Raw genomic sequence first — 25,340 nt, 5'->3', positions numbered from 1 at the left:
GAGGTAACAGAGGGAGAATTCTAGCTTAGAGTTGTCTGATAAAATACAGGACGCCCAGTTAAACTTGAATTTCAGGTGAACAGTGAAAAATCTAGTATGTCGCATGTGATATGTGGTACATATTTGTACTAAAAAAAATTTGTAACTTATCTGAAGTTCCAGCTTAACTAGTTGTCCTGTATTTTTACTTGCTAAGCAGCAGTCCTACTCTCAAGTTTCTGGTTTAAACAGCTGCAGAGTGGTATCAATATTGATGATGCTTTAAAGTAAAACTTTGGGTAGTTTTCACTATTAGAAAACAAAGAGCTAATTGGCTATTCAAATTAAATACTCTGTTCTTCTGGTTAAGACTTAGATGGAAGAAACCATATTGATCTCACTGGTGTTCTGAAATGCCTTTTGCACGTGTTAATGAAGATAAATGTAAAAATCTAAAGACAGTTCACGTCTTGGAATTGTTGGTAACGGTAGATATGTACAGTGGGTTAACATACGAGGGAATTCTACAAACTACCGCTATTTAGATATTTCTGTTTCAGGATTTCAGTTCAGTTCAGTCGCTCAGTTGTGTCCGACTCTTTGTGACCCCATGAACCACAGCATGCCAGGCCTCCCTGTCCCTCACCAACTCCCGGAGTTCACCCAAACCCATGTCCATTGAGTCAGTGATGCCATCCAGCCATCTCATCCTCTGTCGTCCCCTTCTTCTCCTGCCCTCAATCTTTTCCGGTATCAGGGTCTTTTCAAATGAGTCAGCTCTTCGCATCAGGTGGCCAAAGTATTGGAGTTTCAGCTTCAACATCAGTCCTACCAATGAACACCCAGGACTGATCTCCTTTAAGATGGAGTAAGCTAATTGTTACATATTTTTTATCTTCAGGTCCAGGAGTGGTGTGGTGGGACCACAGCTGTTTTCTTTTAAGGTGATAGAGAAATGGAGACGATTGAGGCTTTTCCCTACTGGGAGGGAGTCAGTTTTCTGTCTACAGTTTCAGAACAAATTACTTAGCTGTGGCTTGAAAGCTGTCCTTCCAGGCTAAAACATGACGATCATGAATACTATATTGGGCTCACAAATTACATCCATCATTCTTCAGGCATGTCTCAGACTTCAACTTTGCTTCACACATTCTATCTGTGCATAATTCTCTTGGTTATGCTAATGTTAAATTTCTTGCCTGGTATAAAATCTTTCACTTAATATGTTTGCCAATTGTGTCTGTATTTGTTATACTAAAAATGATTGCTGAGAGGCAAAACTGATTTGTTATAGTCTGGTTTAATCATTCGTTTTAAAGACTGTTCATCCTGTTCCTTTCATACCTCTGTGGAGTTTGCTAGGTGTCGAAAATAAACTCAGAATCAGCACTCAGCCGCCAGGAACACTGATGGGCTGAGAGAAATTGACATAACTATGATGTAAAGAAATAGGATTTATTTTTCTTACATAACCAAAACACAGAGTAAAAATAAATGTTGCAAATTTTTTGATTAACTTAAAATTTACACTGGCTTTACTGGAAATACCTGTCACCTTATTTCCTTATTACTGTCTCAAATTAACTTCCTCCAAAGTGGCTACCATTTAAAAAGACACCAGAATCTACACACAAATGGATTTTTAGTGTGTTTGCTATGTTTTTTAAAATAATGTAAAATGGAAATGATCATTTAATGAATTCATTGCTTGTTTTTTTCCTAAATACTGTTGTGGTATCATTTTTTACTCATCAGATATTTAACATTTCCAACTGATGGATTTTGAAATTATCTTCTTTTAATTTGTTTATCTGTGCTCAGTGAATAAGGTCTGTATAATAGTTTGAAATTTTGTATTATAACAATATGTAGTCAGTTTACTGTTCAATAGGATGTTGAAGATAGATTTATATTAATATTGTTACAATATCCTGTATATGGGTTAACATTAAGCTTATCAATTGTTTAGCTCTTTTATTTCCTTAATGAATTTTTTTTTTCTGATTGAGAGAGGGTTCATGATGCTAACTTCACTTTGTATTTCTATCAACTTCACTGTAACTATTTTCAGGGTATGTTATTAAGTCTATTTAACCTTAGAATTGATGTCTTCTTAGCAAATCAAAATTTTCAGCAACATACAGTGAACTTCTGGTAATAATTTTTTTTCTCTTTTGTCTGATATTAATATAGCTATATTTTCTTTGGGTTGTTTGCATTATATATGTTTTCATTCTTTTACTTCCAACTTTTCTTATCCTTAGATTTTAAGCTTATTTCTTACAGTTTGTAGTTGAACTTTTTATTCTTTCTGATATTTCTTCACAGATTGGCCCACTTTTGTTAATATTGCAGATATATTTGGAATCATTTTTACTTTTTTATTTTATCTTATTTTTTCCTTTTCTTGGATTAACTAGCAAGATCCCCTTGTTCCCTTTCATTTTTCCTGAATAATGTGGAAGCTATATATTGTTTCTGGTTTTTCTAGTGCTTTTCCTTGAAATTTTAACATTTATGTTTAACTTAAGGTCTGCCAAAGCCTTTGACTGTGTGGATCACAATAAACTGTGGAAAATTCTGAAAGAGATGGGACTAACAGACCACCTGACCTGCCTCTTGAGAAACCTATATGCAGGTCAGGAAGCAACAGTTAGAACTGGACATGGAACAACAGACTGGTTCCAAATAGGAAAAGGAGTACGTCAAGGCTGTATATTGTCACCCTGCTTATTTAACTTCTATGCAGAGTACATCATGAGAAATGCTGATCTGGAAGAAACACAAGCTGGAATCAAGATTGCTGGGAGAAATATCAATAACCTCAGATATGCAGATGACACCACCCTTATGGCAGAAAGTGAAGAACAACTAAAGAGCCTCATGATGAAAGTAAAAGAGGAGAGTAAAAAAGTTGGCTTCAAACTCAACATTCAGAAAATTAAGATCACTGAGCGACTGAACTGAACTAAGGTCTGAGGCCAATCATTCTCTTTACCCTCCTTCCTAACAATATAAGGACCTTGGGACACTTAGCTCCTTTTGTCCCATTTTAAATTATAGTCTGTTATTGTCCAGTATTTGCAGTCTATATTTTAATCAGTATCATTGTCTCATTAATACGTGTATAGTTTACATGCATATTTTTCATTGTCTTGGCATTCCTTCTTGCATGTATCTTCCCTACAGAATTTTCTCTCTCCTGAAGAATGTCCTTGAGAAGTTCCCCTGATGGGGGTCTGATGATAGTAAACTACGTTTGTATTTGTCTGCCTGAACATGTCCCTATATGGCCCTTGTTTTGAAAATCAATTTTGCTGGTTGTTAAATTCTCTCAGCATTTTGAAGATCCTGTAATAGGCATGTGACTTGTTGGAGTAACATTGGATGGGGGAGGGAATTCCCAGCAAAGTACAGATCAGTAACCTGTGTGCCCTGCCCTCTGGGTGTGGCTCTTAGCCCCCAGCAGGGTCAGGCTTCACACTTCAGGAAGAGCCTGGGCCCCGTGGGGTGACCGAGGGCCAGGATACAGAGGGGTTCTTATGCTGTGATGGAGCCTTGCTCTCCAGGTCCCATGCAACTTTTGGGGTCGTGGGTTGGCCTGGCCCCTCCCCTGGCTTGCTCAGGGGCTGTGTCAGCATGGAACTTGAGTCTGCATGACACAGTGGATGAGGGCAGGGTGCGTGTATCTGTGAACATGGTTAGGGGCTTGCCAGCACTTTCTCTGGCGTGATTAAGACACTGGGGTCCAAGCCTTGTTGACCCAGACTGTTGCCAGTAACACAAGACCAGAACAGGTTTCCCTGGAGCTTTGCAGGGCGCCACCTTCTATCTGGGGAGATTAGCCTGCGACCCACCCCTGTTGTTCAAGTCTCATTATTTGTTAGGAATCTGCCTTTTCTCTGGCTGCTTGTAAGGTCTTTTCTTTGTACTGTTTTGCTGTTTGCATGCATAGACACTTCCTTCAGTTCATCTCTGCTAGTTGGGGCTCCTCAAGCTGGGATAGTTTTGGAAAATTTGTAGCTAAATCTTCAGCTCAGGGAATATTGCTTCTCGTCACTCCTTAAGCCCCTAATCTCTCATAACAGCTGTTGAATATGTATCTTGATTTTTCTGTGTTGCATGTAGGTTATTTAAATCCATCTTACAACTTTCTCACTAGTTGCCTAATTTGCACTAAGGTTTTAATTTCACTTTTTTTTTTTTTTTTCTGTTTTTGGCTTCCCTGGGTGGCTTATGGGATCTTAGTTCCCCAACTAGTGGTTGAACTCAGGCCCTCGGCGGTAAAAGTGCCGAGTCCTAACCACTGGACACCCAAGGAATTCCCTAATTTCACTAACTATATTTGTAAATTCCTAATTTCATTTGGTTCACTCACAGCTGCCTTGATCATTTTTTATAAAAGTCTGATCTTTTGTGTTTTTGATGTCCTATTTCTTTTAACTTATTCTTGTAATGATTGGGCTTCCCTGGTGGCTCAGATGTTAAATGAAGTCGCTCCGTGGTGTCTGACTCTGCGACCCCATGGACTGTAGCCTACCAGGCTGCTTGGTCTATGGGATTTTCCAGGCAAGAGTACTGGAGGGATCGAACCCAGATCTCCCGCATTGTAGGCAGATGCTTTACTGTCTGAGCTACCAGGGAAGCCCATCAGATGGTAAAGAATCTGCCTATAATGCAGGAGACCCAGGTTCAATCTCTGGCTTGGAAAGTTCCCCTGGAGAAGGAAATGGCAACCTACTCCAGTATTCTTGCCTGGGAAATTCCATGAACGGAGGAGCCTGGTGGGCTACAATCCATGGGTTGTAGAGTCAGACACGACTGAGAAACTATGCTTGTAATGATCAGATGCAGAAAATAAATTAACTGTGGACTTTACAGGTTTGACGAGTGGTCTGCTGCTTGTACTGACCTTCATTTAGTCGTTTTACTTCTTCATTTGTTTAATGGTTTTTGATGGTGGCCTCTTTGAATTTATTCTTGGAGATTTCAGTTTAATGAGTGTTTTTCCCAGCAAGTGTTTGCATGTGTATGTGCCTGGGATTGGGGGAGAGACAACACTGGTTTGCTCTGAGTGTTATTGGGCTAAGTAGGTAGTGTTAATTCTAACCCTAATGTGTGTTAAGGCAGGCTTGTAGTCTCAGGCTGTAAAGGAGACTTACGTTGTTCCCTGCCCAGGGCCAAGGTCCTGCCATATCCCTCTGGGAAGGTAGGGTGGGTGGTTTTTTATTTTCATCCTCAGTTCAGTTCAGTCACTCTGTTGTGTCCAACTCCTTGCGACCCCATGAACTGCAGCACACCAGGCTTCCCTGTCCAGGCTTCCCACTAGCTCCCAGAGCCTGCTCAAACTCATGTCCATCAAGTCAGTGATGCCATCCAACCATCTCATCCTCTCTCATCCCCTTCTCCTCCCGCCTTCAATCTTTCCCAGCATCAGGGTCTTTTCAAATGAGTCAGTTCTTCACATCAGGTGGACAAAGTATTGGAGTTTCAGCTTCAGCATCAATCCTTCCAATGAATATTCAGGACTGATTTCCTTTAGAGTTGCCTGGTTTGATCTGCTTGCAGTCTAAGGGACTCTTAAGAGCCTTCTCCAAAACCACAGTTCAAAAGCATCAATTCTTTGGGGCTCAACTTTCTTTATAATCCAACTCTCACATCCATACATGACTACTGGAAAAACCATAGCCTTGACTAGATGGACCTTTGTTGGCGAAGTAATGTCTCTGCTTTTTAATATGCTGTCTAGGTTGGTCATAGGTTTTCTTCTAAGGGGCAAGCGTCTTTTAATTTCATGGCTGCAATCACCATCTGCAGTGATTTTGGAGTCCCCCCAAAATAAAGTCTCTCATTGTTTTCATGGCAAACAAATAGGGAAACAATTGAGTGATGGGACTGGATGCCATGATCTTAGTTTTTTGAATGTTGAGTTTTAAGCCAGCATTTTCGCTCTCCTCTTTGATTTTCATCAAGAGGCTCTTTAGTTCCTTTTCATTTCTGCCATAAGGGTGGCATCATCTGCGTATCTGAGGTTATTGATATTTCTTCTGCCAGTCTTGATTCCAGCTTGTGCTCCACTGAGCCCGGCATTTTGCATGATGTACTCTGCATGGAAGTTAAATAAGCAGGGTGACAATATACAGCCTTGACGTACTCCTTTCCCAATTTGGAACCAGTCTGTTGTTCCATGTCTGGTTCTAACTGTTGCTTCTTGACCTACATACAGATTCCTCAGGAGGCAGGTAAGGTGGTCTGGTATTCCCATTTCTTGAAGAATTTTCCACAGTTGGTTGTGATCTACACAGTCAAATGCTTTCACATAATCAATAAAGCAGATGTTTTTCTGGTATTCTCTTGCTTTTTCTGTGATCCAACAGATGTTCACCCTTAGAGGCTGTTACTTTAGGGACCCTAGCTTTTTCTGCTCCTTCTGTCTCCCCGTCTCAGTCACCTCCTGAATTCAGGCTCTGCTGCTCAGACAGTTGGGGAAAGTGTCCTCCAGTGACTTGCTGACTTCTTGGTTTCTCTCTTCCAAGACCTTCCCTTACTTTTCCATCACCTCAGCCAAACATGTGAAGTTTTCAGTAATCCAGCAGTTTTAGAGGCTGTGTATTGAGATTGTTTCTTTGGAAATTTAATCTACCGTGATGCCCAAAATGGAATTCCTGCTGATTCTTTAAACTCAAGTTTATTTTATTAATCTATAAACCCACTGGTACTTCCCTGGTGGCTCAGACACTGGTTAAGAAAGGACTTTTGAGGTCATCTAAGCTATAGCTCCCTGCCCCTCACTTTATAGTTGGAAGCCTGAGAAAGCAAAGTGGTTTGACCAAGAGTCCAGTAGCCAAGACATGGCTGTGCTGAACCTAAAACAGATGTCCTCTGATCCAGTCCAGCCCCCTTTCCACCGCAGCATGCTGCTCCTGTTTTACATCCTGGGTCAGTGCTTGTTTTTATGGTATCTTTGACATTTAGAACAATTCAGGAATGCTCCAAGCCTGGTTCATGGAGACTTGGTACCTTGTTACACTAAGTGTGCTCTGTGGCCTTCCTATCAGCTCTGTCTGGGAGCCTGTTAGCAAATGAAGAATCTCAGGCTCCTATCAGATCTTTTGCATCAGAATCTGCATGTTAACAAGATCCCCGGGTAATTAAAGCATGAGAAGCCCTGCTGGAGATAACAGTAATCAAGCATTCATCTGGATTTCCTATTGTTTGTTCCTTCAAACTGCCTCTACCTTTATCTTCTGGATGGTGTAGAGAACCCTCCTGGAAGGAAGCCTGCTCCCAGGGCTGTGACTCTTGGTGAAGAAACTGAAAGACCTTGAGAAACACAGGTTTAGTGGTCATTCCAGATTAGACAGATTATTTATAAACTGAAGAGGAAGTTGTCACCCATCTGCAGCATAAACTCACTGTGAAGTCATCCAATGCTAATCTAATCTCTTTTGACAGAGTTCTGACTGGTGGGTTGGGAAAATGGAGTAGATTCAGTTCAGCTGAATTTTGGCAGAGAGTAAGCTATCCTTTTGTGTTAATAGCAGAACGGAGAAAGGAGAAATTGACGTTCACAGAGTTAGGTGGAGTAAGATTCATTTTTTCAGAGGTTGCTGTCAAATGTACATTATTGGGGGCACATTTCTAACAGTGGGTCACAGAACTGTGTTCTCGCCCTTGTCCGTTCAGCATTTTCTTCATTTCATTCCTTTCATTCATTTCATTCCCTGCAGTGGAATTCCAGAGCCCTAACCACTGGATCACCAGGGAGTTCCCCTTAATTTCATATCTTGTTTCAGAGGCCATTTTAAGAAATGCTCAAGTTAGTTAAACCAGCTCTCCAGGTAGGTAGGGGGGCCCTACAGTCTGGCTAAATCCAGATCGTGTTGAAGTATTCAGAATAAAGATGCAGATAGAGGACAGCCGGCCGAGAACACACTCCTAACGTGAACTGGCACATTTTCCCTTCTCTCAATCTCCTCAGCATCTCCAACCTAGAAAATCAACTGACTGGCAAAACCTTCGGGCTCCATTCTGAATACTGTTTGCCAGTGGAGTGTTGAACAATCATTGAGCAGCTGTGAATGCAGCCTTAGCTCTGAGGGCTGCCCGCACTGACCTTGTTTCACGTTGTTGCTTAAGTGTTGAGCAAGATGCTTTATGAGAATGGGCCAGAATCTTTTTCAGGAAAGTTCAGTTGCCGAATGAGTCATTTATCTACAGAAAATGCCACTACAGCTCTGTAAACATGGGTTGAACTAAGGAATACCCAGGAGCAGGACCCAGGGTCTCCTAAAGAAAGAATTTATAGTCTGTTAAACTGATGTAACACTAATGGCTGAGATCATAAAATTATAAAAGGGTTTTTAGGTTCTTTTTAAAGCGTGGAAACTTTTACTCCATGGAATGCAGTTTGAAAATCATTGTTCAAAACACAGTGTAAATTTATGATAATTTTTACATACAGAAATTCTCAAGCAGGTATAATTGAACATTTCAGTAAAAAGGAAAAAACTCTGAAAGGTTTCTTAATCCTTTAACTTTGAATAATGCGATTTAGTTATATCCCTTCATTATGTGTTGTACATTTCTTACAAAATAGGCATATTGGTACATCATGGAGGATATAAATCATTTACCAGAATAATGCCTTTAGTTCTATAGTACCTGATGTGATATTTTCATTGGCCAAAAAAACCCACATACTTCAACAAAATAAAAAAAAGTTTTTAACCCTTTTATTTAAAAAAACACTTAAGATTCACTATTTTTCACTTCAGTATTTACAGTTTTAAGTCACAGTATAGTAGTATTAAGTATGTTCACATGTTGTGTGGCAAATCTCTAGAACTTTCAGTTCAGCTCAGTCGCGTCCAACTCTTTGCAACCCCATGAATCGCAGCATGCCAGGCCTCCCTGTCCATCACCAACTCTCGGAGTTTACCCAAACTCATCTCTAGAACTTCAAATCTTGCAAAACTGAAGCTCTATCCTTCCCCCAGCTCCTGGCAACCACCATTTTGTTTTCTCTTAGTAAGAGTCTGACTATGTTAGATTCTTAGATAAGTGGAACAATGTGGTATTTGTCTTTGGGAACTGATCTATTTCACCTGGAGCAGTGCCTTCAAGGCTCCTGCATGTTGTAGCATGTGACAAGACTTCCTTCTTTTTTTTTTTTTTAAGGCTGAAAAATATTTCACTGTATGTGTATGCCTCATTTTCTTTACCCATCCATCAACAGATGCTTAGATTGCTTCTGTCTCTTAGCTATTGTGAATAACGCTGCAGTGAACATGGATATGCAAATATCTCTGATACATTTTCAGTGCTTTTGGATATATATTCATAAGTGTGACTGTTGGGTCATGGGGTAGTTCTTTTTTTATTTTGAAAGTGTTATTGGAATATAGTTGACTTACAGTGTTGTATTAGTTTCAAGTGTACAGCTAAGTGATTCAATTATGCGTAAAGATATCTTCCTTCTTTTTCAGATTCTTTTCCCATATAGGTTACTGAGTAGAGTTCCTGTGCTATATGTCAGGTCCTTGTTGGTTATCTGTTTTCTATATAGTTGTGTATATGTTAATCCCAAGCTCCCAGCCAGCCTTTCCCCTTTGGTTACCATAAGCTTGGTTTCAAAATCTGAGTGTCTGTTCCTACTTTGTAAATAAGTTTATTTCTATCAGTTTAAGAAACTAAATTCCACATATGATTCATATGACATTCGTCTTTCTCTTTCTGACTTTGTAGGACAGTCTCTAGGTCCGTCCACGTTGCTGCAAATGGCTTTTCATTCCTTTTTATGGCTGGTTTATGTTCCACTGTATGTATGTACCAGATCTTCTTTATCCGTTCTTCTTGTTGATGGATGTTCAGGTTGCTTCTGTGTCTTGGCTGTTGTAAATAGTGCTGCGATGAACATTGGTATGTGTGTATCTTTTCTGTTAGTTTTCTCCAGATGTATTTCCAGGCGTGTTATTGCTGGGTCTTATAGATCGAGTGCCTGATGAACTATGGACAGAGGTTCGTGACACTGTACAGGAGACAGGGATCAAGACCATCCCCATGGAAAAGAAATGCAAAAAAAAGAAAAATGGCTGTTTGAGGAGGCCTTACAAATAGCTGTGAAAAGAAGAGAAGAGAAAAGCAAAGGAGAAAAGGAAAGATACAAGCATCTGAATGCAGAGTTCCAAAGAATAGCAAGAAGAGAGAAGAAAGCCTTCCTCAGCAATCAGTGCAAAGAAATAGAGGAAAAGAACAGAATGGGAAAGACTAGAGATCTCTTCAAGAAAGTTAGAGATACCAAGGGAAGATTTCATGAAAAGATGGCCTCGACAAAGGACAGAAATGGTATGGACCTAACAGAATCAGAAGATATTAAGAAGAGGTGGCAGGAATACACAGAAGAACTATAAAAAAAAGATCTTCACGACCAAAATAATCATGATGGTGTGATCACTCACCTAGAGCCAGACATCCTGGAATGTGAAGTCAAATGGGCCTTAGAAAGCATCACTAAGAACAAAGCTAGTAGAGGTGATGGAATTCCAGTAGAGCTATTTCAAATCCTGAAAGATGATGCTGTGAAAGTGCTGCACTCAATACGCCAGCAAATTTGGAAAACTCAGCAGTGGCCACAGGACTGGAAAAGGTCCATTTTCATTCCAATTCCAAAGAAAGGCAATGCCAAAGAATGCTCAAACTACCACACAATTGCACTCATCTCACATGCTAGTAAAGTAATGCTCAAAATTCTCCAAGCCAGGCTTCAGCAATACGTGAACCGTGAACTTCCAGATGTTCAAGCTGGTTTTGGAAAAGGCAGAGGAACAAGAGATCAAATTGCCAACATCCGCTGGATCATGGAAAAAGCAAGATAGTTCCAGACAAACATCTATTTCTTTCTTTTTTTTTTTTAAATTTTAATATCTTTAATTCTTACATGCGTTCCCAAACATGAACCCCCCTCCCTCCTCCCTCCCCATAACATCTCTCTGGGTCATCCCCATGCACCAGCCCCAAGCATGCTGCATCCTGCGTCAGACATAGACTGGCGATTCAATTCTTACATGATAGTATACATGTTAGAATGTCATTCTCCCAAATCATCCCACCCTCTCCCTCTCCCTCTGAGTCCAAAGGTCCGTTATACACATCTGTGTCTCTTTCCCTGTCTTGCATACAGGGTCGTCATTGCCATCTTCCTAAATTCCATATATATGTGTTAGTATACTGTATTGGTGTTTTTCTTTCTGGCTTACTTCACTCTGTATAATCGGCTCCAGTTTCATCCATCTCATCAGAACTGATTCAAATGAATTCTTTTTAACGGCTGAGTAATACTCCATTGTGTATATGTACCACAGCTTTCTTATCCATTCATCTGCTGATGGACATCTAGGTTGTTTCCATGTCCTGGCTATTATAAACAGTGCTGCGATGAACATTGGGGTACATGTGTCTCTTTCAGTTCTGGTTTCCTTGTTGTGTATGCCCAGCAGTGGGATTGCTGGGTCATAAGGTAGTTCTATTTGCAATTTTTTAAGGAATCTCCACACTGTTCTCCATAGTGGCTGTACTAGTTTGCATTCCCACCAACAGTGTAGGAGGGTTCCCTTTTCTCCACACCCTCTCCAGCATTTATTGCTTGCAGATTTTTGGATCGCAGCCATTCTGACTGGTGTGAAGTGGTACCTCATTGTGGTTTTGATTTGCATTTCTCTAATAATGAGTGATGTTGAGCATCTTTTCATGTGTTTGTTAGCCATCCGTATGTCTTCTTTGGAGAAATGTCTATTTAGTTCTTTGGCCCATTTTTTGATTGAGTCGTTTATTTTTCTGGAATTGAGCTGCATAAGTTGCTTGTATATTTTTGAGATTAGTTGTTTGTCAGTTGCTTCATTTGCTATTATTTTCTCCCATTCAGAAGGCTGTCTTTTCACCTTGCTTATATTTTCCTTTGTTGTGCAGAAGCTTTTAATTTTAATTAGATCCCATTTGTTTATTTTTGCTTTTATTTCCAGAATTCTGGGAGGTGGATCATAGAGGATCCTGCTGTGATTTATGTCTGAGAGTGTTTTGCCTATGTTCTCCTCTAAGAGTTTTATAGTTTCTGATCTTACATTTAGATCTTTAATCCATTTTGAGTTTATTTTTGTGTGCGGTGTTAGAAAGTGATCTAGTTTCATTCTTTTACAAGTGGTTGACCAGTTTTCCCAGCACCACTTGTTAAAGAGATTGTCTTTACTCCATTGTATATTCTTGCCTCCTTTGTCAAAGATAAGGTGTCCATATGTGTGTGTATTTATCTCTGGGCTTTCTATTTTGTTCCATTGATCTATATGTCTGTCTTTGTGCCAGTACCATACTGTCTTGATGACTGTGGCTTTGTAGTAGAGCCTGAAGTCAGGCAAGTTGATTCCTCCAGTTCCATTCTTCTTTCTCAAGATTGCTTTGGCTATTTGAGGTTTTTTGTATTTCCATACAAATCTTGAAATTATTTGTTCTAGTTCTGTGAAAAATGTGGCTGGTAGCTTGATAGGGATTGCATTGAATTTGTAAATTGCTTTGGGTAGTATACTCATTTTCACTATATTGATTCTTCCGATCCATGAACATGGTATATTTCTCCATCTATTAGTGTCCTCTTTGATTTCTTTCATCAGTGTTTTATAGTTTTCTATATATAGGTCTTTAGTTTCTTTAGGTAGATATATTCCTAAGTATTTTATTCTTTTCGTTGCAATGGTGAATGGAATTGTTTCCTTAATTTCTTTTTCTACTTTCTCATTATTAGTGTATAGGAATGCAAGGGATTTCTGTGTGTTGATTTTATATCCTCCAACCTTACTATATTCATTGATTAGCTCTAGTAATTTTCTGGTGGAGTCTTTAGGGTTTTCCATGTAGAGGATCATGCCATCTGCAAACAGTGAGAGTTTTACTTCTTCTTTTCCAATTTGGATTCGTTTCATTTCTTTTTCTGCTCTGATTGCTGTGGCCAAAACTTCCAGAACTATGTTGAATAGTAGCGGTGAAAGTGGGCACCCTTCTCTTGTTCCTGACTTTAGGGGAAATGCTTTCAATTTTTCACCATTGAGGATAATGTTTGCTGTGGGTTTGTCATATATAGCTTTTATTATGTTGAGGTATGTTCCTTCTATTCCTGCTTTCTGGAGAGTTTTTATCGTAAATGGATGTTGAATTTTGTCAAAGGCCTTCTCTGCATCTATTGAGATAATCATATGGTTTTTATTTTTCAATTTGTTAATGTGGTGAATTACATTGATTGATTTGTGGATATTGAAGAATCCTTGCATCCCTGGGATAAAGCCCGCTTGGTCATGGTGTATGATCTTTTTAATGTGTTGTTGGATTCTGATTGCTAGAATTTTGTTGAGGATTTTTGCATCTATGTTCATCAGTGATATTGGCCTGTAGTTTTCTTTTTTTGTGACATCTTTGTCAGGTTTTGGTATTAGGGTGGTGGTGGCCTCATAGAATGAGTTTGGAAGTTTACCTTCCTGTGCAATTTTCTGGAAGAGTTTGAGGAGGATAGGTGTTAGCTCTTCTCGAAATTTTTGGTAGAATTCAGCTGTGAAGCCGTCTGGACCTGGGCTTTTGTTTGCTGGAAGATTTCTGATTACAGTTTCAATTTCCGTGCTTGTGATGGGTCTGTTAAGATTTTCTATTTCTTCCTGGTTGAGTTTTGGAAAATTGTACTTTTCTAAGAATTTGTCCATTTCTTCCACGTTGTCCATTTTATTGGCATACAACTGCTGATAGTAGTCTCTTATGATCCTTTGTATTTCTGTGTTGTCTGTTGTGATCTCTCCATTTTCATTTCTAATTTTATTGATCTGATTTTTCTCTCTTTGCTTCTTGATGAGTCTGGCTAATGGTTTGTCAATTTTATTTATCCTTTCAAAGAACCAGCTTTTGGCTTTGTTGATTTTTGCTATGGTCTCTTTTGTTTCTTTTGCATTTATTTCTGCCCTAATTTTTAAGATTTCTTTCCTTCTACTAACTCTGGAGTTCTCCAACTCTTCCTTTTCTAGTTGCTTTAGGTGTAGAGTTAGGTTATTTATTTGACTTTTTTCTTGTTTCTTGAGGTATGCCTGTATTGCTATGAACTTTCCTCTTAGCACTGCTTTTATAGTGTCCCACAGGTTTTGGGTTGTTGTGTTTTCATTTTCATTCATTTCTATGCATATTTTGATTTCTTTTTTGATTTCTTCTGTGATTTGTTGGTTATTCAGAAGTGTGTTGTTCATCCTCCATATGTTGGAATTTTTAATAGTTTTTCTCCTGTAATTGAGATCTAATCTTAATGCATTATGGTCAGAAGAGATGCTTGGAATGATTTCGATTTTTTTGAATTTATCAAGTTTAGATTTATGGCCCAGGATGTGATCTATCCTGGAGAAGGTTCCATGAGCACTTGAAAAAAAGGTGAAATTCATTGTTTTGGGGTGAAATGTCCTATAGATATCAATTAGGTCTAACTGATCTAATGTATCATTTAAAGTTTGCGTTTCTTTGTTAATTTTCTGTTTAGTTGATCTGTCTATAGGTGTGAGTGGGGTATTAAAGTGTCCCACTATTATTGTGTTATTGTTGATTTCCCCTTTCATACTTGTTAGCATTTGTCTTACATATTGCGGTGCTCCTATGTTGGGTGCATATATATTTATAATTGTTATATCTTCTTCTTGGATTGATCCTTTGATCATTATGTAGTGGCCTTCTTTGTCTCTTTTTACAGCCTTTGTTTTAAAGTCTATTTTATCGGATATGAGTATTGCCACTCCTGCTTTCTTTTGGTCTCTATTTGCGTGGTATATCTTTTTCCAGCCCTTTACTTTCAGTCTGTATGTGTCCCTTGTTTTGAGGTGGGTCTCTTGTAAGCAGCATATAGAGGGGTCTTGTTTTTGTATCCATTCGGCTAGTCTTTGTCTTTTGGTTGGGGCGTTCAACCCATTTACATTTAAGGTAATTATTGATAAATATGATCCCATTACCATTTACTTTATTGTTTTGGGTTCGGGTTTATACACCCTTTTCGTGTTTCCTGTCTAGAGGATATCCTTTAGAATTTGTTGGAAAGCTGGTTTGGTGGTGCTGAATTCTCTCAGCTTTTGCTTGTCTGTAAAGCTTTTGATTTCTCCTTCATATTTGAATGAGATCCTTGCTGGGTACAGTAATCTGGGCTGTAGGTTATTGTCTTTCATCACTTTAAGTATGTCTTGCCATTCCCTCCTGGCCTGAAGAGTTTCTATTGAAAGATCAGCTGTTATCCTTATGGGAATCCCCTTGTGTGTTATTTGTTGTTTTTCCCTTGCTGCTTTTAATATTTGTTCTTTGTGTTTGATCTTTGTTAATTTGATTAATATGTGTCTTGGGGTGTTTCACCTTGGGTTTATCCTATTTGGAACTCTCCATGTTTCTTGGACTTGGGTGATTATTTCCTTCCCCATTTTAGGGAAGTTTTCAACTATTATCTCCTCAAGGATTTTCTCATGATCTTTCTTTCTGTCTTCTTCTTCTGGGACTCCTATAATTCAAATGTTGGAGCGTTTCATATTGTCCTGGAGGTCTCTGAGATTGTCCTCGTTTCTTTTAATTCGTTTTTCTTGTTTCCTCTCTGATTCATTTATTTCTACCATTCTATCTTCTATTTCACTAATCCTATCTTCTGCCTCCGTTATTCTACTATTTGTTGCCTCCAGAGTGTTTCTGATCTCATTTATTGCGTTATTCATTATATTTTGACTCTTTTTTATTTCTTCTAGGTCCTTGTTAAACCTTTCTTGCATCTTCTCAATCCTTGTCTCTAGGCTGTTTATCTGTGATTCCATTTTGATTTCAAGATTTTGGATCATTTTCACTATCAATATTCGGAATTCCTTCTCTGGTAGATTCCCTACTTCTTCCTCTTTTGTTTGGTTTGGTGGGCAACTCTCCTGTTCCTTTACCTGCTGAGTATTCCTCTGTCTCTTCATCTTGGTTATATTGCTGCGTTTGGGGTGGCCTTTTTATATTCTGGTAATTTGTGGAGTTCTCTTTATTATGGAGCTTCCTCACTTTGGGTGGGGTTCTATCAGTGGCTAATATCCTGATCTTTGTGCTGCACACACTTGGCATTATGAACAGAGACCTTTTCTTCCCTTTGTTATAATAACAGCTTCCTCATTCATCACACTTGATGCCCGGTTGTTCACTCTTTCTATCCTGTTTAAGTCTGTTGTTAAGGAACGTCAGTGTCCCAGTATCATATTTGACATTCTTCTCCATTAAAGCCAAAAAGGAAATAACTCTCTGAAGACAAACCCCTTTAAGTGAAGACTTTTCTTCCTATTCTCTCCAAAACCTAGGGGTCATATTTGGCCCTTACAGCCACTAGTTTTCCATTAACCAACAAAAGCAGTGTGCCTGAGAGGGTTGTTGCACAGGTCTCACACTTTCATCCAGGAGAGCCTTTGGAACAGTGCCTGGCAAGTAGTAAGCACGCAAAAAACATTAGCCTTTATTGATATGTTAACGTTCGGGCAACCTCCGACACAGTGAGGGTCCTGAAGCGGAACGCCAGCCCCCAGGCCGCGCGGGAGCCGGGGCGGTGGGTTCGAGGCCAGGACGCAGCGGCCGCCCCGCCTCGGCGCGCGCTCACGGCGCCAGAGCCCAGCGGGCGGGGCGCGAGCCGAGCGGCCCGGGTGACCGGGGGAGGGCCGGAGTCTAGGAACTAAGGGCGAGTACCTGAAAGGACGCAGGGGCTTTTGCGTGGGATGCACACGCCCGGCCCGCGGCTGGCCCAAACATCTATTTCTGCTTTATTGACTATGCCAAAGCCTTTGACTGTATGGATCACAATAAACTGTGGAAAATTCTGAAAGAGATGGGAATACCAGACAACCTAACCTGCCTCTTGAGAAACCTATATGCAGGTCAGGAAGCAACAGTTAGAACTGGACATGGAACAACAGACTGGTTCCAAATAGGAAAAGGAGTATGTCAAGGCTGCATATTGTCACCCTGCTTATTTAACTTCTATGCAGAGTACATCATGAGAAACACTGGGCTGGAAGAAGCACAAGCTGGAATCAAGATTGCTGGGAGAAATATCAATAATCTCAGATATGCAGATGACACCACCCTTATGGCAGAAAGTGAAGAGGAACTCAAAAGCCTCTTGATGAAAGTGAAAGAGGAAGGTGAAAAAGTTGGCTTAAAGCTCAACATTCAGAAAATGAAGATCAAGGCATCTGGTCCCATCACTTCATGGGAAACAATGGAAACAGTGTCAGACTTTTTTTTTTCTGGCCTCCAAAATCACTGCAGATGGTGACTGCAGCCATGAAATTAAAAGACATTTACTCCTTGGAAGGAAAGTTATGACCAACCTAGATAGCATATTCAAAAGTAGAGACATTACTTTGCCAACTAAGGTCCGTCTAGTCAAGGCTATGGTTTTTCCAGTGGTCATGTATGGATGTGAGAGTTGGACTGTGAAGAAATCTGAGCGCCGAAGAATTGAAGCTTTTGAACTGTGGTGTTGGAGAAGACTCTTGAGAGTCCCTTGGACTGCAAGGAGATCCAACCAGTCCATTCTGAAGGAGATTAGCCCTGGGATTTCTTTGGAAGGAATGATGCTGAAGCTGAAGCTCCAGTACTTTGGCCACCTCATGCGAAGAGTTGACTCATTGGAAAAGACTCTGATGCTGGGAGGGATTTGGGGCAGGAGGAGAAGGGGACGACCCAGGATGAGATGGCTGGATGGCATCACTGACTCGATGGCGGTGAGTCTTGAGTGAACTCCGGGAGATGGTGATGGACAGGGAGGCCTGGCGTGCTGCGATTCATGGGGTCGCAAAGAGTCGGACACAACTGAGCAACTGAACTGATAGTAGTTCTATTTTTAGTTTTGTAAGGAGCATCCATACTGTTCTCCATAGTGGTAGTACCAGTTTACATTCCCACCAACAGTGGAGGAGGGTTCCCTTTTCTCCACACTCTCTCTCCTGCATTTGTTGTCTATGACTTTTTGATGATGGCCATTCTGAGCCACGTGAGGTGATAACCTCATCGTGCTTTTGATTCTGGCTCTAGGCATGGAGCATTAGAAGCCAAGCCTTTTAATGAATAGGAGTCGATAAACATATCCTGGTTGCTAGAGCAATTAGTTGACTTGGAAGGACTAAAGAGTAGCTAAAGAAGCAGGTAGAGAAGGAAATGGCAACCCACTCCAGTATTCTTGACTGGGAAATTCCATGGACAGAGGAGCCTGGTGGGCTACAGTCTGTGGGGTCACAAAGAGTCGGACACGACTGAGCGACTAAACAACAACGGAGAAGCAGGTGGTGAGAGATGCGTGAATCTGTGGGGCTGTGAAGGAGGATAGGAGCCATCTGCCCACCAGAGGGAACCTGGATATGATAGTTGTAGCTTTAATTTTTTGAGGAACCTCTGTACTGTTTTCCAGAGCAGCTACATCATTTCACAGTTCCACCAGAATTTCTCCACATCCTCACCAATGTTTGTTGTTCTGTAATAATGTATGAGATTTTGATTTGCAGTGTCCTGATGATTAGTGATGTTCAATATCTTTTTTATACACTGTCTGGCTATTTGCATATCTTTGGACAAGTGTCTATTTAAGACCTTTGCCCATTTTTTAGTTTAATTTTTGTTGAGTTATAGCAGTTCTTGCATGTACTGGAGAAGGAAATAGCAACCCACTCCCATGTTCTTGCCTGGAGAATCCCAGGGGTGGGGGAGCCTGGTGGGCTGCCGTCTATGGGGTCACACAGAGTTGGACATGACTGAGGTGACTTAGCAGCAGCAGCAGCGGCAGCAGTTCTTTATATGTTCTCAATATTAACTCGTTATGAGATACATGGTTTGCAAATATTCTCTCCAGTTTTGTAGGTTGCCTTCTCACTTTGTTAATATTTGGCTTCACTGGGTCTTAGTTGCAGCACGTGAAATCTAGTTCCCTGACTGGGGATTGAACCCAGGCCCCCTGCATTGGGAGCATGGAGTCTTAGCCACTGGACCACCAGGGAAATCCCTCCATCTCACTTTGTTGATTGTTTTCTTTGCTGCAGAGTAGTAGTCATACTTCGGCGTCATAGAAGTCGGATGTGGTTACACTTATCTATTTTTGCTTTTGTTATGCTTGCTGTGTCATAGCCACGAAATCATTGCCAAATCTAGTGTCATGAAGGTTTCCCCTTATTTTTTCTCTTGGAGCTTTATAGTTTCAGGTCTTAAAATTGGGCCTTTAATTCATTTTGAGTTAATTTTTATATATATTATGAAGGGTTCAGGATCGTTCTTTTGTATGTCAATACCCAGATTTCCATTTGTTGAAGAGACAGTTCTTTCCCTATTGTGTGACTTTGGGTCCCTTGTCGCAGATCCGATCGATACTAGAGTATTTCTGAGCTCTCCATTCTGTTCCTTTGGTCTACATGTCAGCGCCACATTGTTTAAATACTCTTTGTAATATCTTTTGATACAGGCACTGTGAGACTTCCAGCTTTGTTTATTCTCAATTATTTTAGCTTTCTGATTCTGTATGAATTTTAGGATTTTTCTTTTCTATTTCTGCAGTAATTGCCATTGAGAATTTGCTAGGGATAACACTGAATATATAGATTGCTTTGGATGGTATATACATTTTAACAGTATTATGCTTTGGCTAGTATGACATTTTAACAATATTAAAGATACGATTATATCTTATTTATATGGAAGAGCTGGCTGTTTATGAAGGCTACTTTTGCTACATAGCAACAAAATTATGCCATTGTCTTATTGACAAATACTTTATTTTACCCTCACTCTAAGGGAAGTGGGGAGATGAAGGAGGAGGAAGGGTTGCCTAGCTCCAGCCCAAGCAAAGTATTTCAGCTTATTAAGGTATTAATACAAGCTAAAGATAAAGGGCAAGGTACTTAGTAACTATCTCTCTGATTTATACCTTCCTGGAAATTATCTGATGCATCAAAGGATGTTCCTAACAATCCTAACTTTTGTGATTGTATTGAAATTCACAGTAGGTATTAATGGTGAGCATTTTATACTGAGCTCTGGCAGTTTAGCCTATGATTAATTCTTGTTCATGGATTTTACAGTGTAGAACAGGCCAATAAAAGTTGCCTGTTGTGATGGTAGAGCTGGTTCCTGCTGTCATTATTCTTAGTTTATGAGTTATTTTTCTGTTGGTTCAAAACTTTTAAGTGAGCCGTATCTTGGTTTATGGATATAATTTCTTCTTTGTAAGGATATTAATTATAGTCTTTGGACCTTTTTTTCTGTACACATTTCTAGTCCTTCAAGTTGTGTTCTGCTTGCTTGGTCTATTTCTTTCACACTGGAAGCTGATAATCCTAGGGTGTCTTATATTTAAGGGTGAAGCATGTAATTCTTGTGGGCAGGCCTCTTCTGCTGGGCTTGAGTGTGGGATGATGTTCTTTCAAATGCTGGCAGCCATGGGTCTTTTCTCTAGCACTAGTTTTCTCCAAAGAAAATCCACCAGACTGCTACTTGGAGTGTGATATGTCTTCCTGATTTTTGTGTAACCACGTTCTTCTCATGCTCTGCACTGGGCTTGATGTCTAGTTTGGAGCCTCCTGTTTAATTTTGTTATTGAAAAACTGTGTCGGGAGAACTACCAGGGGAGGAATCTGGGTGACTAGCCTCATTTGGACTTTCAGCATCACCTTGACTTCATCCCTGCCTTCTTGCTGCCTTATTCCTGCAGTCGTGGAACTTCTGGTTTTCTCCTGACTGGTGCCTTCTCTGGAGGCATCAGCTCTTCTGGCTTCTGGTCACTGCTAATTCCTCCATCTACTGTCTGTTCACTTTCACTGTCTTGCTCACAAACTTACTGTTATTTCTCACTTGCTGGTATGCCTCTCCAGTTTTCTTTAGTCTATGGCTTTTTACTATTTAAAAAATACTTTTGTTTACATTGTGTTGTTGTTTCCAGAGGGAGCAGAAATGAACCATACATATTTATTCTGCTGTATTTAATCTAGAGGTCTGTTCCGCGGTATTTAATCTAGAGATCTGTTCTGCCATATTTAATCTAGAGGTCTGTTCTGCCGTATTTAATCTAGATGTCTTTCCCTGTTACACAGGAACTTCAAGACCCAGCTCAAGTGCCACGTTTTTCATGAAAACCTCTCCCTCCCTGTAACTCTGGGTGCTATCTGTGTTTCCAGGTCCTTACCACAAAACAAACAGTTGCTTCTAGTTCTTTGCCATGTGTTTCCTTCTGTGGCCATACAACTAAATAATACTTTTCTTTAACGCTTTGTTTATAAAAAAGCACTTGAAACTTTAGAAGGAACTATTTTTCAATCCCATTCAGTTTCAACTTGCTTAGTTTATCTATGTCATAGTCATTGTGTGCAAGCATTGGGTTGGTTGTTGAGTGAGTCAGTCATGTCCGACTCTTTGCAACCCCATGGGCTGCAGCGTGCCAGGCTTCCCTGACCTTCACCATCTCCCAGAGTCTGCTCAAACTCATGTCCATTGAGTCGGTGATGCCATCCAACCGTCCCATCCTCTGTCGTCCCCTTCTCCTGCCCCTCAGTCTTTACCAGCATCAGGGTCTTTTCCAGTGAGTACAGAGGAATATCTAAAGATCTACCTCTCAGAGGCTGTGCTCTTGTGAGTGTAGCAAGAGGCACTCGCCCACCCACGAGCCAAGACACTGGAGTGGTGTGTGTGGTACAGAAGCCTAGGGTGCGGTCACAAGGAACAGAGGATGAGAACTCTGTAGGTGGGAAAGCTCCAAGCTTTGTTCAGGCAAGAATAAGTTTTGTTTATTGAAATTTGGAGTTTCTGTAAATAAATAATAGATCCACTTGGTAAACAGATTTGGAGAAGGAAATAGCAACCCACTCCAGTATTCTTGCTTGGGAAATTCCATGGAGAGAGGAGCCTAGTGGGCTACAGTCCATGGGATCACAGAGAGTCAGAGGTGACTTACTGACTGAGCAACAAAACGGTTTTATTTTTGGCATAGCTAGACAGGTCTTTCTGGATGGAGAGGCATGCCTGGCATATAATACACTCTTAATAAGTATTTTTTGATGTAATAGATGGAAAGGCACTTTGGGAACACATGTAAAATATTCTGCTTTCTTAATATGTTAAAAAAATTAACCTGACCTTTTTTTTTTTCTCCCAAATGTAGATTTTCCTTGCTCCTGCTTAACTTGGAGGAGTACTACTTTGAACAGCACACGGCTCATCACATTCAGCACAAGGGCAGCCAGAAGGAAAGGTAAGGAGGAGTTTTAGATCTCTGCAGACTTAGACTTTTCTGTTGTCTGTTTTAAAATTAAATGTATGATCGTACAGTTTTTCCCTTCTTTTATATTGGGAAACTAATGAGAAGAAAGGGATTTATAAATCCAACGTACGGATTGTCATAACTTAAGATATTTTCTAAAGCTGAAAGTTGCTCAGTTGTGTCCGACTCTTTGCAACTCCGTGGACTATAGAGTCCATGGAATTCTCCAGGCCAGAATATTGGAGTGGGTAGATTTATCCTTCTCCAGGGGATCTTCCAAACCCAGGAATCGAACTGGGGTCTCCTGCATTGCAGGCAAATTCTTTACCAATTGAGCTATCAGGGAAGCCCTTTCTAAAGCTAAATGTGTACTAATTCCTCAAAGGTTGTGCCTGGTTCTTAAATCCACGCGATGGGGCCCTAATTCATTCCATCACTTTTTTCTTGCAACCCTTTTGTCCTTGTGTGCTCAATTATTTGGGTTATGGTGTTTTAGAGTAATGATCATAAAACATCAGTGCATGTGGTGTAAAAATCGGTACTTTCAAACGAATAATTTGATTTGAGAAGCAAAATCTCTAGAAGCAAAATACTCTGTATTTTAATTATTATTGTTTATTACTGTAAAAGTAGATTGTTTCTTTGGCCACACCATTTGAAAGCTATTTGCAAAAGTATATAATGAAGTTTTTTTTTTTTTTTTTGGTTTAAAATGCCAACTTTGAATTAACTAAAATGTATGTTAATTCTCTTGGTTTGTCACTTAACAACTATGGGCTACAATTTAGAACATGCTTTAGTATTAGATAAACACTTTACTTTTTACCATTTTCAAAATGAAATATCCTTTAATCCTGAAAGGATCAAAACCGTGTTCAGTCCAGTTGCTCAGTCGTGTCCAACTCTTTGTGACCCCATGGACTGCAGCACGCCAGGCTTCCCTGTCCAACACCAACTCCCAGAGTTTACTCAGTGAGTCGGTGATGCCATCCAACCATCTCATCCTCTGTCGTCCCCTTCTCCTCCTGCCTTCAATCTTTCCCAGCATCAGGGTCTTTTCAGATGAGTCAGTTCTTCGCATCAGGTGGCCAAAAGTATTGGAGTTTCAGCTTCAGCATCAGTCCTTCCAATGAATATCCAGGACTGATTTCCTTTAGGATGGACTGGTTGGATCTCCTTGAAGTCCAAGGGACTCTCAAGAGTCTTCTCCAACACCACAGTTCAAAAGCATTAATTCTTCGTGTAGTTTTTGTTTAAATCAAAACTGTGTAGTATTTGTTTAAATATAAACCAAAGTAAAACTCAGCTTTTTGTTTGATAGGTTTGGGCATATCTGTTTCCTTGGCATTCAATCATATTATATAATTATTTTTCTAATTGAAAGTAGAACCTTGGCTTTTTACCTCTAGAATTTTGAACATATTTTTTTCTCCTAATTTCATATCTTTTATTCTCCCAGTGCTCCTCTGCTCTCTGTCATAATAATGTCCTGCTTAAAATTGAATATATTATTGAAGCACAAATATAAGCAAGCAAACTGAAACCTGTTTTTGTAATTTTCAAGTTATTATTAGGTTGAAATGGTACGGTTCCATGGAAGTGAATTTGGCAATGTTTAGCAAGATTGCATGTAAATTATCCTATTGATCTAGCAATGCTACTTGTAGGAAACTACCTCAGAGATGCAGAGATGCACTAGAAAGTATATAAATGGACATAAGCCCAAGATTATTTATTGTAGTACTACTTGTAAAAGCAAGATGCTGGAAGCAGTTTAGTGCGTGACTGAATAACTTACAGAATGACCACATACTGGAGTATTATGAAACTGTAACAGAGGAATGAAGAAGTTCTGTGTGTTACTGTACTCCAGTACATATCAAGTGAAAAATGCAAGGGAAGAATATTTTGTGTTGGATGCCATCTTTCATATAAGAATGGGGCAGTTATATTGATTATATTTTTAAAAGTGAAATATATATATATATATATTTTAAAGCATAAGCAAAAAGCTAATGGAAATGGTTATCTACAGAAAAAAGGAGGGATCAGGGGATAATACTGAGATACTAGATGCCTCTGAATGTACCTTTTTTTATAGCTCTGTTTTTGGAACCATAGGAATATTTATTTGCAATATAGAATTTATTTCTTTATTAAATCTCAGGAGAAGCAGAAAATTCTAAAAATTAAAAAGAAAATGAAACAAATGAACCTAACTATATATAAAGCTGGAGGATTAATCACAGAAAAGAATTGTTTTAATCAACTTCACAACGCAATAATTTGTGTCTCTGGTGAAATATATTTTCAGTTAAGGAAGAACTGCAAAAAATGTAAATTGTTTTAGTAGTAATATTAAGTATTTTTGTATTATTTTGGAACTGTTTTATGCACACAATTTTATATAGTTAGATAAAGCAAAATGCCAAGATCGAGATTTTCAGTATAAAGGAGATACAGATCTAATATTACAGGAGTTAAGTAAAAACCTTGGGATCTTTGATTTGAATTGGTAATGCTTATATGGAGTCATATGCTTTTCTTTTAAAAGAAAGTGGTTTCTAGCTCTGCCTTCTGAAAAGACCTAGAAACAGCTCAGTAGCAATGAGCTACTCTGTGAATGCCTCTCTCCAGTAAAAGGAATGAGGGCTCTTTGGAGAAGTGCCTGAGTCTAAGTGAGGGGCAGGAAATGTGAGGGAGGCAAGCCTGTAACATCTTGTTATCCTGGCAAGTAAGGAAAAATATCAAAAACGACTGCATACTGAATTAAAAGGGCACAAGGCCACCCTGAAAAGTTGGGCAAAAAAAAAAAAAAGGAGCAGATTGAGCATCAAAAAAGAATGACTATAGGGGATTGGAATGTATCATAAGGACTCAACTCCATGAGTTCCTAATGATATATATATATAATATAAATAATTTCATATGTGTGTATATATATGTGTGTGTGTGTATCATTTACCTTCAAAGGATTGTACACCGACTCATTTTTCTAAAACTTGATAAAAAAGATCAAGCATTTTTCCTGCTTTCCTTGTACAAATTGTATTTCAGGGTG

At 39.6% G+C, this 25,340-nt stretch overlaps 1 protein-coding gene and 1 non-coding gene across 4 annotated transcripts in view; one reads left to right on the top strand and one right to left on the bottom strand.

Annotated features, from left to right (window-relative positions):
- NSMAF (neutral sphingomyelinase activation associated factor) overlaps positions 1–25,340 on the top strand; it is a 72,310-nt gene that overhangs the window by 3,381 nt on the left and 43,589 nt on the right. For 2 of the 3 annotated variants that reach the window (XM_069600070.1, XM_069600069.1), the window contains exon 2: positions 22,181–22,270. Coding sequence is in view for 1 of the 3 variants with exons in the window: in XM_069600069.1 (XP_069456170.1) it covers positions 22,181–22,270 (90 nt within the window). In the remaining 2 variants the exon portion in view is untranslated. Of the gene's footprint in view, positions 1–2,728; positions 2,953–22,180; positions 22,271–25,340 lie in introns of all 3 variants that reach the window. The other variant, XM_069600071.1, reaches the window with a different exon arrangement.
- On the bottom strand, positions 18,962–19,034 carry TRNAW-CCA (transfer RNA tryptophan (anticodon CCA)). The gene has a single exon. It is a non-coding gene; the product is annotated as a tRNA-Trp (tRNA).

Source organism: Ovis canadensis, chromosome 9 (assembly GCF_042477335.2).
Source record: "Ovis canadensis isolate MfBH-ARS-UI-01 breed Bighorn chromosome 9, ARS-UI_OviCan_v2, whole genome shotgun sequence".
Lineage (NCBI taxonomy): Eukaryota > Metazoa > Chordata > Mammalia > Artiodactyla > Bovidae > Ovis > Ovis canadensis.
The sequence above is the reverse complement of the archived record's forward strand: the minus strand, read 5'-3'. Positions and strand labels throughout refer to the sequence as shown.